At 31.5% G+C, this 19,144-nt stretch overlaps 1 protein-coding gene across 10 annotated transcripts in view; it reads right to left on the reverse strand.

Annotated features, from left to right (window-relative positions):
• The window catches only part of Rbp (RIMS binding protein), a 591,180-nt gene that overhangs the window by 40,374 nt on the left and 531,662 nt on the right, over positions 1–19,144 (reverse strand). For 8 of the 10 annotated variants that reach the window (XM_081768676.1, XM_081768673.1, XM_081768672.1 and 5 more), the window contains 5 exons: positions 17,591–17,770; positions 12,449–12,594; positions 8,713–8,832; positions 6,867–6,956; positions 2,982–3,195 (listed from right to left, as the gene is read on the reverse strand). In XM_081768676.1, coding sequence (XP_081624802.1) covers positions 2,982–3,195; positions 6,867–6,956; positions 8,713–8,832; positions 12,449–12,594; positions 17,591–17,770 — 750 coding nt within the window. The remainder of the gene's footprint in view (positions 1–2,981; positions 3,196–6,866; positions 6,957–8,712; positions 8,833–12,448; positions 12,595–17,590; positions 17,771–19,144) is intronic. The other 2 variants (XM_081768674.1, XM_081768675.1) reach the window with 2 other exon arrangements.

Genomic DNA, 19,144 nt, shown 5'->3' on the forward strand with positions numbered 1-19,144 from the left:
GGAAGCCATTTCCGAGAAACGACGGGTATCGCTGCTTCCTTGAGTTTCACGGTCTTTGACATGTAGCCCATGAGAGATATGTTACGTGGCCCGTTATTCGTCACTATTCTCCCGACAGCGTCGATATCTTGTGGACTCAGATGCCACGTAGCCACGTACCAGAGAAATACACCCAACGCCTCGTTAATTGAATATCATGACGTATGTAGGCTCTGAATGCCATACCGATTTACCAAAGTTAGAGGTGTTGTACAGTTCTAAAATTGTAATAATTTCTGTTTAGTCATTTTACGAATCTGTAGTATAAATCTCATTCAACTGAAATGTCTCTTTCTTGATATTGTAATTTTCAAAAAATAGTAGTGTATAATAATAATAATAATAATAATAATAATAATAATAATAATAATAATAATAACATTCATCCTATGAAGCAATCTGCTGGCCAATAGGCACACTTCGACGGAATGGCATGTGATCAGTGCTTTGGTCCTCAAAGTTATTATTTCTGGTTTTCTCGACTTCTATACAGTCCATTACTTCTCAAATCAAGTAGCTCCCAAATTAACTAACACCCATGTCTTGGAGATTCTAATAAGATGATTACATTTCTGGTATCACAGTCGAGATTTAGTTATGAATAGCTTCACTCAAAAACACAAATCTTTGTGACTTAAAACTGTATAGGTAACAATTTTTCAGATATATATATATATATATACACTACCCCCGAAAAGTTTCCGTACAAAGTAGGTTTATGTATACTTTAGGTGTATGCGAGAAAAAGCAAAGACATATCAATGGAATTTATTTTTATCTGGAACCTACAATATGTATTTGAGAGGAAAATACAGAAATTTAACAGAAATGGATCATTGTTTTGTCAAAAAACTTAAATCTTTGATTCATCAAAGTAGCCTCCACGTGCTGTCGTAACAGGTTCACAGACTTTGGGCATTCGGCGTATTAGTTTATGGCTTGATTGCTGTCCAGACTTTGCGAAGACATTTAAATAAGTGTTCCTCGCTAGAGGGACGCATCTTTCGAACTGCCCTATCAACCTCATCCCACAGTAGCTCAATTGGATTACAATCCGGTGATTGTGGGGCAACACCATATTATTGAGATCTCCCCGTTGCTATTTTGCTGACAAATACCCTCTACAAAGTCGGGATGTGTGTTTTGGGTCATTGTCTTCCTGCATGTTGAACCCACGGCCAATGAACCTCTTCCCAGATGGCACTGCGTGTCTGATCAAAATCTGATGGTACTGTTCTTTCTGCATTGTACCCTGTATTCACAATAAATCCCCCACTTGATTGTTACCAAAGCAAGCCCACACCATCACAGAACCACCGCTGTGCTTTACCGTTGACAAAATACACGATGGAAGCAGTCTTTTGCCCTTGGAGCGACGCACGAAAACCCTGCGTCTATGACTGAAGAGTTCAAACTTTGATTCATTAGTAAATAAGCACTTGTTCCACTGCTCTGGCCCGCAGCTTGCAAATTTTCTTGCCCATAGCAATCTCTTCTTTTAGTTTTGAGGGCGAAAGAGCGGTTTCCTAGTTGGCACGCGACCGTTTAGTCCCGCATTAACTAACCGCGTCCAGACAGTTTCATAGCTAATCGATTTTTCGCGAGTTTCGTTCACTTCAGCTTATATTTGGGGCACTATTTCTAACCTGTTGCGTTTGCTTGTTACTATAGTGTACTTGTCCTCCCTTGTAGTAGTTTCTCTAGTCCTTCCAGATCTTGCTCGAGAGCGATTTTTCCCTGTTTCAGCAAATCGTTTTAAGGTATCATGCATTAAAGTATGGGGTATTTTCACTTTTGCGGCTATTTCGCGTATTGTATAGCCTTCTTCACGTAAAGAAACTATTTTTCCTCTCGTTTCAATACCAAATGCCGTTTTAGTATGGAGCATTATGCTGACTAATAGGAAACACTTTACACCTCACTTCAATACACACACACACAACAACTAGCGTGCAATAGAAACTCCCAACAGTGAGATCTGAGAGAGAAGTAGACAGAACAGCTTCAGAAACACCTATGAGGCATTTATTGTATGATCGACCTTCAATTTGCAGTGTAATGGCCGTTTTGTATCGCATGTGTACGTAATGCACCATCACAACGGCGCGATATTTAAGTTTATTTTTCTTAATTCATCCACAACAGGCCAAGACCTTTCCTCCCGTCGTGTTCTAAAATGTTTCACCTTTCATTTGTGAGCAAATAGTAATGCATTCTTATGTTACATTTTGAAATTTCTTTATTTCGTGTTTGTCCGGAAACTTTTCGGGGGTAGTGTATATATATATATATATATATATATATATATATATATATATATATATATAGGCTCTATAGTGAATTAATTTGTCTATAGGCTAGAGAAAAAGAAGAACAAACCAACTGAAATTAAGAAAGGTGAAATGAAATATTTTAAATTATATAAAATGTGTGCAAATAGTAGCATCTTCGATTGTTTTATACTAGTATCGCCAAGTTGTGATCAGTATTGTAATGATCACGAAACATTTTTAAAATTATAGCTGATTTTAATGTTTTCTGTGTGACAAGAGAAAAAATGAAGCTGAACAACATGTAAAAATATTTGAATTCAAAAATCGTCATTAGTGTCTGGCTGTCAAAGACGACAGGATTGATTACCAAAACATACTAAGAACATAATCATGCAATTTAGATTCCCTGGGCACAACTGGTTAATCTCAACAAAATTTGTCAGATTGTATCTGTGAAAAAAAAAAAACTCCTAAATTGCCTGAAAGTATTTAAACAACAAAGTCTGTGTTTTCATCAGAAATCAAACCCGAGGATAAACACACAGATGGCGTGTGGCTTAACTATTTTTATTATATTAATTCTGTGTATGGTATACGGCATTGAAGTATGCCTTATCTCCATATTTAAATTAACAAATCTAAAAATATATATAAACATTGAATTCGTACCTATTGAAGGAATCGTCATATGAGAGGGTGGATATATCTCTTTGTCACTTAGGTTTTCTTCAGTCTCAATGATCACTTGTCCGTGTGCATCGAGCCGCGTTGCTCGTGGAGACAAAGCTCTGTGCCTCATATGTCCTGGTGTTAATTGTCCGTAGCCATAATGACCTTTGTCGTCCTTCATTCTCCTATCCCTTTGCGCTTGGTCTCCAACATCCTAGACACAAACAAAAATACAATCGCTTCAGTTATTTCTTACTATAATATAGTTACACAAAGGCAAAGCATTTGTCATAAACCTGAAAATATGGGATAAGAAAGAGATTAGCGCACCATTCTCAAATTCTTGACTATGTTTCATGGAAATTTTTACACTCTTTAAACAAAACAAAAAAAAAAAAAAAAACTATTTATATTTTTCATAAAGCATAATATACTCAAATTGAACAAAAATATTTAAGATTTTTTTATTCAATTTCAGTTAATCAAAACACATAAAAATTTACGTATTGTGAATATAAATATTTCGCTTGCTAAAATTTAGCTAGCAAACCTGAATATATATTTCGATTGTGATATAATTCTCATAACACCTTCTATAAAATGATAATATATAAGTAGAAAGTTTAGCTTATTAATATCACTGATGACGTGGCTGAACCGACGAATATTATTTTAAAATAATAAATGAAACTCATATATAAAAATTGTATGTATATTAATAGAGAAGATATGAATGTAAGTTCATCAGATTAAATCTCAAAATAATTTTAAATAGTCTATTCATTTGTAGGAAGGTGACTAACAGCAACCCCTTGAGAGTGCGTGAAGTGAAGCGAACTATAAATGCAGCATTATTTTGGAAAATAACAGTTGTAATTAATTAATTGGTTCATTTATATTTACACCTTCATTTAAAACAAGAGCCATTGTTCATATTACTTTCAAATCTATGGAGACAAACTTGCTTTTACAAGAAGAAAGCGTAAGTAATAAAACTTTCAACTTTTCTTAACGCAAATAGAACTTCATATGGAAAGAATTTTATCTTGATAGTTCTCACACTATCTAATAAGTTTCTTACGTAAAACTTTATTTTTTTAACATAAATTAGAATGAAGGACCTGCTGATAGACTTTTAGTTCACTAAACAGCAATGTCTATAAGGATATACCTTTTTCATGTCATTGTTAAAAATACAAATCATGTTCCATGTATAACGTATGCAAATTTTACTTCTTTACTACGCTTACAGTGAACTGTCAATAACTTTTATACTACAAATTGAAGTGGATGTATGAAAGCATTTATTCTGTTTTATAGGATGACGTGCCAAAATATTAATATAGTTCCTTCCTTCGAACAAATAACAATGATTATATGATATGACATGAGAGCCTATGGAATTATAAATCACTGTGCTGATTTACCAATTCAAGCATTTAAAAAAATGCAACTAGAAAGAATCGTAATAAATACGGTCGATGATCAATGGTTATCCATAACACGACAGTTTTCACTGCAGATATTAAGAGAAAACTCTACCGTGTCTCTAATATACTTAATCGATTCAAATATATCCAAAGCAGGGAGAAGAGAGTATTAGGAAGTCGATAATGTGTTCACGGAACCAGGTTTGTATCACTGTGCACCACGTAAGATTGTGTTATCTTGCTGGTAAAAGCCATTCCCATGGTGAAATAAAAGATTACTGTAAAAAGAGTGAAAATAATCTACAACAGAACTGTGTGCATCGTATCTGCAAGCCAGATATCAGTTTCATCAGACGTTCTAGTGAGCATAAACACAGCCACTCTCTTTCTTTTACCACTGTACAGCTATGATTATCTTGCACAACACTGTTTATCGAACAGCTCCATTGTCTATATGATCTCATACATGGATTCAGACTCGAAACTGCTACAAACTGAGTTCATCATATCAAAAAACAATGGCAATAATCACGATCTAATGTCAATGTTTCCAAATCCAAAACAGGAACCGATTGGTTGACTACTATTATCAAAACTCACTAAAATCTGTTTACGCTGAATAATGTATGGATAAGATGTGATTTTAAACATAATTTACTTCCACTTTGTAGTTACTACTCTCGTTAGTCACCAGCAGTGATGAATTCTTGCATGTTCAAGAGGGTGCTGAGCCCCCTCTAGAATATATATGCGCCCCCCTAGAATATCTACACACATACATTGAAATATTTTGTTTGTTTGTTTGTTTGTTTATTTGTTTCGGAAATAAGAAGTCTTAAAAGCAAAGACTTTTTTTTTAAGAAAATTAGTTTCTTCTTTTGCCCAACCTGATTGTTCTAATTAACAAACGGCGTTTTCATATAAAGTCGATATTAAATAAACACTTGGAAATTAGATACAAACGCACACAAACGCTTTACAACATTAGTTAGGTAAAAATGGCAATATGTTGGTTATTGCAACCGAGCAGACAATAACAAGTCGCAAATTTTGTTGCGACAGATTCCTGCTGCCCTATTGCAATCTAAAACAGAGGCCCTCCCTTAATTTTTATTGCCCCTCCCCTTGTACAAAAGCCTGAATTCAACACTGGTCACCAGTAGTACTGTTATTGCAACATCTGCATACCGTTGATATTTCTCCATCGTTGGGAGACGCATTATTCATCTGTTCCCTACAATTTACTTGCGCTCAAACAGTGGAATGGGGGAACATCCCAAAGTAATTAAAGCTATGATTATCAAGCCTTATTCTTGCATAATACATAAAAATAATCTAAAATGCATTTAGCGAGGAAAGTATTACACAGCTATTTAATATTTTGACACGTCATGTTACATTTCCTACCTACTTTATATGAGTTAGAACGTAAGTTTGTTTTGTAACATGTGGAAGTTAATAGCAATGTAATGCATTTTAGTTATCGTTACGAAAATATAAAAGTGAAAGATTTTTAAAAATGTTTCCTGACACAAGAATACGGTACCCTTAGTAAATAATATGAAGATACCATTCATTGCGCTGTGCACTACACACTAAATAGATGGTTTGCTTAAATTCATTTAAAAACTTAATGAATATTTTCAGTTAAAAGTACTTCATAATATTATTTTTTTGTTTCATATCTTACATCAAATCATAGCAACATACGAATAATAAAATTAAGATATTAATTTAATACAAAAGTTAAATTTTATAACTCTTTCATTGTTTTAATTCAAAAATATGATCCCTTTTCCACAAAAGAAGAGAATACCAATCACCAAGCAGAAATGCAGAAGCCGCAAAATGCAGATAAAAAAAGCTTGTAGAGTTGAGTTAGTATCAGGTTAGTTTACATTTCATATGAGGTATTGATGACTGTTTACCATAACTAACACCATCCAGAGTTAGTGAAGAAATGCCTTAAACCCATGTAGCATACAAAACATACATATAACGATGTTGCTGTTATTAAGATCGCAACAGAATTACAACCACCAAACATACACATACGGATATAGACACACATGGTCCGTGAACTGAAACTGGAATCACAATACAAGGGGAGAAAGGATATTTTTAAATTGTCTTAAAATAAAAATGCATGTTAGTATAACTTTTCGATAGTAGGGTACATTTTGTTCTTCCCACCACAAGCTATGATACATCATCTGCCAAAAGCGTTGCAGCCTGGAGAAAGTGCCACATTGCCCGCAGCAAGCACAGGAATGAAGGGAAGGAGAGAAAAGACATTTATTTTAACAAATCCATAAAGATTGTTAAAAAAATTATATGAAGAAGTCATAGGAGAAGAAAGGAGGAGAAACTCAGGAGATATTTATATATTTTTTTATATATAAGATACATAAATTGAGATATATATATATAAAAGCTGGCCACAGAAAATGGTTACCTCCTGCTGGTCAGAAAGTTCTTCCTCAGGCTCTTCAGCAATATCAGACAATTCAGATGGTCTGTCATCAGATTCACCATCATCAGGGAGCTGATCAACCCAACACATAACAACACACACAATCAGAATTAGACACCTGTTATTCTTTTCTCTCATTCAGTGCAAGAATAGAAAATACTTTCTTAATATTCAAAATCTAACAATCGTAATCTCTTAAAAACTCAATCTCTAACAATCGTAATTGTATGTCATGGTAATATTAATCGCTTTTAATTTCTTTATAAAATTTCATGATAAACATATAAACAGTTGCAGCTGTAGTTAGGATGAGAAATCAGACGCGAAATAAAGGCAAGATTTCCATCCAAATAAATATAAAAATTTCATTGTTTATTACTTACAGAAATACAAAATGCCAGTTAATTTTTGAATTTTCCTTTTTTTACTAATTACAAATTTTTTTAAAAGTAAATTAATAAATATAGATGTTATTGTTTCTTTTTCCACTAATTGCAAATCTTTTGAAAGTAAATTAATGAATATATATGTTATTGCTTAATTGATTGCTTTTAAGTCGAAATTTCAAAATATTTGGTTAAACTTACTGTTTTGTCACTATTGTTTGGTTATATATAAAAACATGGATATGTATATAAATGTATAAATAAATGTAAATATTTCGAAAATTGGATATAGGAAAAGTTTAGACGTAGGAAGTAATTAGAAGTATGTTGGCTCAGCGTCTAATGAGAGTGTTATATGAAGGTTTAAGTTAGTTGTTAACTCATTTAAAATTTATTTAATTGTGCAAAGTTTGTTGAATTTCATATAACACAGTGCATATTAAATATACTGACTAGTATTTCCTATTTTTTATTTCCATTACAATGTAACTGTTAAACTTTTGCTGTAGATAAAGTCAAATGAACGTAGGTTTATTCCACAAGCAGAGGAATTCGAAATTATATTATGTATTTTCAAACAAAATGATGTGAGAAAATGTTCCTAAAGCTTTTAAATGCTGTGTTTGAAATAAATTTGCTTGATTTTTCTAAATGATATCATATTTTCTTGGATACAGTCAGTCTTTTGAGTTATAAATAGGAATTTAAAAACAATAAATATTATAAATTTTAAAAAGGATGTACAATTTATTTATATATATTAAGCTCCGTAGAACTGAATTGCCATTTTAAACCGAGAACAACTGACAAACTCGGAAAGAAATTTCGGCAGAAAGTTAGCCACAGTTCATATTTAAACATTCCAACTCTGTATTCGCCTACGGTCTGAGTGAAATCCCTAAAGAAACCTCAATCAGAATTGATGGTCGAGGAATTCGAACCCGGACCTCCCCTTACGACAGAGCTAAAGGTTCTGTGCTTACTCGATAACAAATTCGATAAATCAGATAAACAAACAAAATACTTTATTTAATTTGGTTAATTCTGTAATTATACACAGTGTATGTGAACATTTCGAGATAGGTCTTTTATTTTTATTTTTATTTTTATTATTTTATTATTTTTATACAGTATATTGCATTGAAATAGTTGATTTTCGTGGCAAATACCGACTAATTCTCACCTTGGAAATCCAATATTTCCTTCTCTGCTTATTAATCAGATGTAACTTGCTGCAAATATGTTTTGTAGGAAGTAGAACCATCTTTTCTTTTCCCTGAGTGTACGTTCCTAATACCATGTAATTTCACCACCATTTAAGGATAGTATGGAAAATCTAAATTTCACACTTCTCAATTAAATTCACAAGAATGAAATTAAGAAACGTTTAAGGATCGAAGATTAGGAGGGAATAATACAAAAAAAAGAAAAGCAGATTATACCTTCAAATAGTTATAAAACAATTGTTCCTCATGATGCAACATTCTCATATCACTCAATTCATCGTCATACGTATCTGGATCAAAAATGCCGAAGTTTTCACAATCCTCCAAGTTATCTAACTAAAAATGTGAGACAAAAGCACTAAAAATGCAGATCACTTAAATAATACATAATGAAAATAAGCAGCAATAAAATAAATAGTTCTGAATATTTTTATTATGCTTATAAAAAACTTAATTTAAAAATAATAAGCAAAAAGATAACAGAAACTAGCACTAGAAAAGTATTGAAATGAAGTTTAAACAGAAATTGTGAGATATTTTAAGGTTTTCAAGCTGAAAGAAATTCAGTTTTTCTAAAAAAAAAACAGAAGAGAAAGGTTTTGTGGATTTGAAACTAGAGTAACAGTATGAACGATATAACTATGACTGATTGAGAAAAAAACATTATTCAAATTATCATCAACAGAATAAGCAAGCAATAGTCATAATAATAATGCTGTATCTAAGTAAGTTAAATGATTTAGCAAGAAAAAGATGCTTAACTACAAAACCAGGATCAAATACAAAATAATAAACTTGCTGATGCATAAATAATAATGTGTGTAAGATCGTATATTCATCATTAGCACAGCCGTGATACTGGGTGGTTTCAAGCATAAAATGAAAAACACTAAAAATCGTTTACAACTCTGTTTTGTTTATATAGGTATGTAATAGCTTCACATTTTTATTTTTCCATTTATTTATCTAATTGAAGTGAAAATTTTCTTTTCATTAAAACTTGTTTAACTTCCGTTAACTGCTTGTAGTTCATATTCATATTTATATTTATTTGCCTGTTCACACCTTACAGTATGAAGATATTCCACAATTAAGCTTTACCGCTGTCAGATTTGGTTACATTCTCTATATGTTATCAGTAAGATAATTTTTTAACAGACTAATAACATTTTTTTTCTAACAATAATTGTAAGAGAGTATTTCTAAATACCCATTTTTCATTAATGTCCTTATACTTTGTTGGTAATTTGTTATATAGTTTTATATAATTCATATCGACAGTTTTACTAAAATTCGCATAGGTCTGCTGGATGATATACATATTACAATTTTGCCTAGTATTGTATAAGTGAATCGTATTTGCTAATGTAAATAGACCCTTGTGTTCGATTACATACATAATTGTGTGATATATATATATATATATATATATATATATATATATATATATATATATGAACTAGGTAATGTCGATAGTTCATATTTAAAAAAAAAATTACATGAGGATCGTTTAGGCATATTAAACATTATTATTCTAATAATTTTGTTCTGTATTTGGAATATACTAGCACTTATTCTTGAATTCCCCAAAAATATAACACCATTGTTTATTGTTGAAAAAAAATTTACTATAGTATAAGGACATGACAGCTTCCTTGCACACACTACCTCGCAGTCTACGGAATATAAAGCACCGTGAACTGAATTTAGTATTAACGTATTCAATATGAATATTCCATGTTAAATCTTCATTAACATATACCTCTAGAAATTTAACAGATTTTGATTGACACAATTCTGCAGAGATTATAGTTATTAGTATAAGTGCATTTCTTTGGCCTGGGAATCGAAATTTGTCAATTCTAGTTTTCCCTAATTTCGTGGTTGTTTATTTATGTTTAGCCAACTAATAATTTTTGTTAATGTCCTTATAGTAAGTCTTTCGACAAAATGAAAATATTCCAAAAAATTGAACACTGTATTTTTGTTAAACACTGTATTTCTCATAATGAAAATTAGTGCTTCTTAACTTGAACTGAACCCTTGTCCACGAGTCACAGGATAAGATTATAAATTTGTTTCTTTTTTCCTATCTCCTTTATTTCTGATATAATAGTGAAACTTATGGAGTAATTGTTTTCAGACTTAATCTTGTAGTTGTCTTGTAATAGTTCTAACTTAACTTTTGTTAAGAATATACGTATCTGAGGAGAGTTATGTATGATGTAATGCATTTGATTAACATTACCATATCAACTTTGAAGGGAAGAAAATTCAGATTATCGCCCTGTATTGAATGCGATACTTTCTTAACCAATAGAACAACACATGTTAATGATACATTCATTCAGTAGATGACATTTTTAGCAATTGGCTAGTTACAATACCTAGTTACTCATATAGCTATATAGAGTGTGTTTTTTCAAATTACTCGCAAACGGCAGGGAATATGACAGGTACATTACACTGCAGGAAAGTTCAGTATGCTTTCGATATACTATCCTCCTATTTGTTTATGTATTAGAAGTGAAACCCAAGCTTTTGCATTTATTTCTTTTTCTTATATAATAGCTCGGAATACCATTGTTCTTCATTTGGAGAGTATCTACAATTGATTCTTTTGTTAACTAACCAAGTCTGTTATTTTTAATTTTGTATATAAAAGAAAAATATTTTTTTTTCAGATTACAATGAATTGGGAAGTGTTATTTTATGCTAGAGTGAAATCTATCTCAATGAACATCTTCCAATAATGGACACCTCCATAATACAGACAAACTTTTTGTTCTGAGAAAATATATGTATTATTATGGAAGAAACTTCCCTTTTATGGACACTCGCAGGTACAGACACAAATAGAAAGTTTCCAAAAAGAAACTTTGAATTTCAAAATCTCATTTAAATCACATGAAGAGAGTGTTATTCACTATCAGCATTAAAAAAGAAATTTCATAATTATGTTTTTATTTGCAAACATAAAAGAAATGTGAACTTTTCATGAGATACTGAACTTCAAAGTTCTCTCCTGAAAAATGTCCATTTTAAATTTGATTTGATGTGATTTTTTTAGTTTAACGTCCCTTTCAGCAGCGAGGCTATATGAGACGTGGGCCTACAGGTTAACGTGGAATCCGAACCACGTGAGCTCCGCAGGGAATCAAGTCTCCCATGCCAAAAGGCCTCCATTTTGAATTTAGACCATTTGGCATCCAAGTGGTTTGTGTGTTATTCTGATTTATTTTCCTCCTTTTTTCTAATTGATAACGTATTTGAAGTTAATTGTTTTCATTTTCCTTTTATGTCTGTGAGTGCCTCTACTTCTATTACGAAACTTTTGTTAAAAATTAATTAATTAAAAAGAAAATTCTTATTCAAGATATATTTGTTTATAATTTAGTGCTATGATATATGGAATGTTAAACTAAAAAAAAAAAATCATTTCAAATTTATTGTAATCTACTTCTTTATAGTTCAGTATTATTTTAATGTTTCTTAGTAGTTCATAGTTTTAAGATAGACTGTAGAAGGATCAAAAGGATCAAACATGGTAAAGATATAAATATATTTCTTTTAGAAAGCCATACTTTTAAATTTACTTTCCGACTTTCCTATTTAACATCTTTCTTGTTTAACATCTTTGCCTAGAATGTAAATAGTGGTGATCTAAGCTAAGTGACTGAGATAGAATATTTAAGTTTGTGTATTCCGGTAAGAATTACCCCCTCAACTGTAGAGAAAAAGATGGCGTTGTTTGTGCTGTATGTGCAAGTGGAAACCAACAGACATAAAAATATACAAAGTGCAATCAAACGTCAAAGTTAAGATATTTGTAAACCAACCAACCAGCATACGCAGCAACTTTTCTTTTTCCTTTCATTTTCATGCATCTCAAAATTCTTAACACATAACAATCGTACAAGGCAATAGTAATTATGGATGAGGCTTTTCTTACCTTCAAAGCTTTTCCTTTTAATATATGGTTCGGAATTGGAGTGGGAACACTATCTGATGACTGACTATCTTTTGACTTAGTTCTCACAGTTACGTGCTTGGGATTTAAACCAACTATTTTGTTTATGTCTATTAAGGCATGATCACCTGCAAAAAAGATATAAAAGATAGAATATTATCATCTCAAGTAAAGTAAAAAAAAAAAAAAATCTTAAATGAACAAATGGCAAACAATACACAAAACATGTAAGACTTGTCTGCTTGGCACACCTCATAAACGATCTTGCACGATAAAGATTCCAAATACATGTAAGTGGTTAGAACAAAAGAATCCCAATATAAACATACGAAAATCGAAACAAAAGGTATTAACAAGATAGACTTAACACAAATTTACTGAATGAACTAAAAGTAAACTTAGTTTCCAAGCTTCGAACAGTTTGCCAATACTGGTGAAAGAAGACAAGAAAAGACAAAGAATAGGAATGAGAGAGAGAGAAGTTCCGGTTGTGTGTCACTGTCAGCCATTTTGAATGTTACGACAGAAGAATGCTTATTCAGATCAATGTCAAAGCATGGTTTCCAGAGAAGAGGAAACTATTAGAAAGATCGAGACATGGTCTGTAAAAAATCTCTACAGTGAAATTTGTGTAAAAGCAATTGGAGAAATGGTAGAAGTAAAAATGAGAGGAAATAGTTAATTATATGCAACATGTAATAATGAACAATAAGAAAGCAGCACGATACAAGGAAAAGCTATGGGAGCTGGCAAAATAAATAGAAATACAATGAGTGAAGAAATTTAAAGTTGAAGATTGAATCAGAAGTGTTAGAAAGGTGCGCACATACACAGATTTGAACTGTATACTGTGAGTTGTTCTATAGATAATAATAATAAATAATAGTTTTATAAGGAACTTTTTTTATATATATTAACAAGAACTTTATAAGTGGTTGCAAATTAGCTCGAGTGATTTATTAATAATGTTGTGGAGGTGGTATAGTGTTTTATATGAACTATAAATAAATACTATTTGATTGGGTTATATTATTTATATTTGTTACAGAAGTCAGGTATTCTATACATTGTCTGCATTTAGCTTGCTTTGATGCTGCAAGATTGTTAAGCATACAATCGAATATCACACACATTGATTTAATTACTATAGAGATAACGAAAACATAATAATTAAATAAATTCTTACAATGACACACAACCATACCTCCGTCTTTAACATTCTTTCTCTTCTCGTGTTCTCCACTGCGTTGACACGTGTTGGAAGCTTGAAAGCTAAGTATCTTGTATTTTCTTGGAATGCGTTCGGGTTGAAAAACTATAAGTTTAATTTATATACTGTATGTGTTAATTTTAAAAAGTAATGAAGCTTGTGAGTATTTTGAATAGTAAATTTACAAAGATTTGTTTGACAGGTAACAAAATTATGGAAGTTAGTCTTTGCAAAATGACAACAGCTTTTGTAATTATTTATGTAATATACATAAGTATAACTTTGTACAATATTGTGTAATAATTTTACATAAAGACTTAGTGTATGCAAAATTTACGACGAATAATGAATATGTGCTAGACAATAAGTGAAAGAATTGAAGTAACAACAGCAATCGACAATAATAAATAAATAAATTCGTTATAATTTTCCATTTATTTAATATTACTGTGCATATACAGTATCAGTAAAGTAAGCATGCTCGTAAAACACCTACCAAGCTACTACAACAGCAAGCTATTCTGTCTACGTACCTACCTTAAGGAGAATGATGCAGTAAAATATGTCCTGCTTGATTGTTATGCTTAATTTATTTTGCAAAATTATTTTACTAATTTCTAATTAATATTCTTTATCTTATATTTTTATAAAATAAATTCAAATTTCATGTTGGGCTTGTAAAAGAGGCAAACACACGTTGGCTCTTTCAGAGATCCTAAATAGCTAATTAAATAAAACCAATAAATTAGTAAAGAAGGACTTTTATCGCCACCCATGCTATGAGAAAACTCTATCATTACTGTAGTTAATTAAAAATTTTCAGTGAACTGAAGTACAAAGATAATCGATGAGATAATCTTACCTTATAAATCGAATCTGATTAATGTCTTGCATCACATATGGTAAACATTGGTTCAAAATAGCCTTAGTTTTCAGTTACAAAATGACTATTACAATGAGTAATAATAATAATAACAACAAAGAAACTCGAACGTAATTTGACATTGTTGGATACTTTTAAAACAATATGTATTCGGATTTTAGTTCAAGAAAATGAACTGTATGATAAGATGAAATTGAATTTGAAATATATCCCAATTGATCATCTAATTAAAGTATGCCATCACATCATATGACATTTTCTTTCGAATTCCTTCATGTTCTCATCTAACTTCTCATTCTTCTTCTCGTTGAAGAATGTGCATAGAGTTTCAGGGACATAGCAAAAGAAGAGTATAAAAAAGATACTTTTAATTCATTATTGTTTTACAAAGTTACCGTTCACTATCTTTTCACAACTAGGATTTTTATAGTTTGCAGTAATTTTGTGATAAAATATCGTATCATATTTCTCTTTCAAATGAATTCGTTTTAGTTTTAACATCTCAATTACGTAAAAGTTTTCTTATATTAGGATTAATTTAACTTTCTCTCTCAGTTCGCTCGTTGACAAAAATGAAAATTCCTTGCCCAGGTAGTTGAAGGAGTTCTCCTTATTTAAGCCGTTGACGAACTATTGACAGGAATATGCTAGTGACTAACAGAGAACATTCTTCGTTCTTCTGCATCCAGTATTTATCGTTTCATCCAATTTCTTCCTTCTTTTTTCATGTCGATCCCTGGTATTCCGTTCTACAAAAACACTACACTTTTTATACACAATGTCAGATCTTATTGTTATGTGACACATTTACTGTTCGAAACTGGAATAGGAACACGGGATACAATTCTGAATATTTTGACACTGTTATTCGAGTCGCTTGTATTTGTGATCTCCATCTGTGTAGTAAATACTAAAATATTTTTTTTACAAGTCTAGTAGCCATAGTAATTTCTCAAGTAAGTGTAAATGAAAATTATTCCAGCCGAATTTCATCAATCCTTACGAAAATTTAGTACTACGAAATATAACCATATTTCCAATAAAATAATATTTTATATCGTTTCCAGTATCTGAAGTAAGTTCCTGAGAACTAAAACGGTCTTTATTTTCTTTTTAAACAAATTGTACATAATAGTACAAATATCCTTATATGTACTGAAACAAGTAGAAAGTAAATTTTGACTGTCGTAATTTTCTATTTTGAAGAGTGTCCAGGTAAAATATACACACGAATGGATAGGATACGTTCATTATAGAGAAAACTGTGGATGATATGGAACTTTTACAGTGACCTTTGAATTCAGAAGGCCCGAATTTGTAAAGAGCAAATGAAAGTTCCTTGACAGTTCTTAAAAATCATCATCAATCTGTGTAACTGTCACATATATTGTTATTGTAAGTGATGGGGTACTGTTTCCAATAACTATCCATGAAAATATAAATGCATATGGAGAATTGAATTGCTAATACAGTAATACATTGAATACGTCACAATTTCCAAGAAAGAATAAAGAAAACATATTCCAAAGTTTACTCGCTTTCCTAACGTGTCGGAGAAAATTTGGTAACAGAAATAATATTTTGACATTTTCTAAATAAATAATATATTTCATAGAAATTTTCTTAGATACTCTAAAAGATTATGTTTGGTTTCAAGTTCTGTGGCACACTAGAAACTCGAACGTTCGTATCAACTATGACAGAGCAGCACTAAAAATAGTATTGATAACAATACACGTCTTCTTTAAGATGCATGAAACTTCCTCTAAGCCAAGTGGAAGTAAGTAGAGCCATTAGTATTTGTGGAAATTAGATATTTAAAATATACCCTTCAAAGACACGGGATATTTGAAGCATACTATACCTTTTTTGTTGTTTGCGATGCGGTAATTTGAAACATGTGGTATTTATAATTCAAACATCCAGAAGCCATGTTTCTTTTTTTCTTTTTCTTTTTCTTTTTCTTTTTCTTTTTCTTCTAAGCATTATGTTTTGCAGGAAAACGTGTTTAAAATAAACTTTTAAGGTAATTAAATGAGAACTTTAGAAATGAAAGATGAAACTGATATCATAAGTTACTTTGACCATATGCCATCTAATTTCAAACTAATTTATAACTGTTTAAGAATTTTAATATTTAAAATGGGCTATCGCTTACTATTAAACGTATTACAACGTATCTCTACGAATAATATTACCACGGACATTTTTTAAAAAATTTTTCTTGTATCTTCCTAATTCATTATTATTATGTTATTATTTGTACCTTAAATGGTACGAGTATAGTTAAAAACAAGTTAGTTATTAAATAATTACATTTATATCAGTTCTTTACTATTAAAATAGATTTATTTTAACAAACGGTCTTGTACAAGCCTGCTTTATATTAACATTCTTTCTAATACAATGATATTCCACAAAAATCTAATTCCTACAATAACACAATAAGATCCTACAATAATATTGTTTGATATTGTAGGAAATAAAGATTTTCAACATCGATGAATCTGTAGAACCATTGAACGAAAAGAAAGAGGAAATAAGTTCAATCAATGGAAAAATTCTAAAAAGGTACTATTTACATTAAAACTATTATGATACGAATCTTGTTTCTATGTATACAGGATTTGGTAGAAAAGGCAACAATTGTTTACTTTCCTTTCTAGATAGAATTGCAACGTACATAGGCTATGTTCTTCGTCTCTTTGAAGATTTTTTTCAAACCTATGTGTACCTGCGGGTGAGAGTTGAGGCTTCAAAGGTATGTGGGTAATTGCATTTTTAAAACTGAATGTATTTATGAGTAAATTTATAAAGCTATTTTACCATGTCGTCACCAGGTTAAAAGATATTTTTAATACTATTTATCGAAGTGTTATGTAAAGCATGCTGTGTCAGTGATATTCCTGTTATAAACCACAAACCACTGAACCACAGTCTCCAAATCCCAAGAACGCTTTTATTGTACATGCAGGAAGGGTTGATTTGAGAAAAAAACTAGATCTATCAAAAGAGAAAACCGTGCTCTTACCCGTAGGACTGTCCACATCAGTCACTTTCTTCCCATCAGCATACACAGCATAGCCTGTGACAGGAGCTCCGTTTGAGGTACCCGAAGTGCTATTAATAGTAACTGGCAACCACGTGACAAGCAGTGTGCCATCTTGAGGGCCAGGTTCCACTTGAATATCAACGGGAGGGTCTGGCAGACCTAAACACACAACAGATTGAGGTGTAAAAAATAATATGTGTTTAACACCAAAACAAGAAACTTTTTTAAACTTCTGCACTGTACCTGTTGCGACAGAGATAACTTCATTAAAATCAGATTATACGTACGCAAGAGCAGAAATCAGTTACAGTTTAAGCAAATGGACAAGATTCGACAGAGAAATTAAAGAATCACGCCACAAAAACAACTACAACAATAATGTTACGTAGGACATAGAAAGACATCCTTTATACATTGAAAGCCAAAGACTGAAGACAGATGAAAGCATTTTCAGAAGCTATTCACGGACAACATGTAATTTCTTGTAGATGATTCGACAAACGCTTAGGCAAACAACCAACTGCAAGAGAATAGAAGATACGAAGAAAAGAAGAAATACACTCTATACTAAGATATACTTCAATATAGACAGATATACACACATCTTTACACGTAAAGAGAACACTTCCACAGTATGCCACAACACTGCTTAAAGCATAGAATGACACGAAACAAACAAACCAACAATCAGCCTAATTTCCTACTTTTAAGAAGTTTTAAATGCTTAATAATAATACTGCTCCAGATGATTTCAGGATCCAATTGAGATATACATTATACAATAATTTCCACTTAATTTCGATCTAATGAAGTCACGTTAAATTACGGTTATTTATCTTTAATCTTGTAATCTTTAGTTTTTTTCAAATTGTACTATGCATAAGTATTGGAAGTTTTATAGAATGGTTATGTCCGTCCGTTTTTTGTCAGGTAGCAAAGCGAAAACGCTAAGAGATATCAAGAAGAGATTTTTTGGAATCGATTCAGCATCCCAGAAACAGATTAAATCTCGTAGGTCAATTCCCTATTCAAGCCATAAGTAAGTTAAATTAACCATTTCCGGTTGATCGCCATAGAATGAAAACGGGAACAGATAACAACAAGCGGTTTCCTGGAATCAATTCAGTGTCTGAAGGAAACATGTCATATTCACTTGCGTCTCTCTGCTAAAACCAGAAGTGGTAGGATTTTACTACTGTTTTCGGTTTTAATATAGATCTCCAGAAAACAAAAACGATAGGCGATACCGACAAGCGGCTTAATGAAATCGATTCAGCGTCCCAGCAATAGGTTCCATATACTCCATTATCCCTCTATACAAACCGGAAGTGACAGAAATTAAACATTTCCGGTTTTAACGTTTATCGCCATAGAGCAAAGAGAATAGGTAATAGATAATGAGAAGTAGTTTCTTGATATGGATTCAGTGTCGCAAGAATATGTTGTATGTTCGATTAAATTCATTTAGTGCAACCGGAAGTTGTAGCAGTTCGTTACCACTTTCCGGTATAAATATTAATCTTTAAATATCAA

The sequence above is a fragment of the Thermobia domestica genome, chromosome 8 (assembly GCF_964235325.1).
Source record: "Thermobia domestica chromosome 8, izTheDome1.hap1.1, whole genome shotgun sequence".
Taxonomy (NCBI): domain Eukaryota; kingdom Metazoa; phylum Arthropoda; class Insecta; order Zygentoma; family Lepismatidae; genus Thermobia; species Thermobia domestica.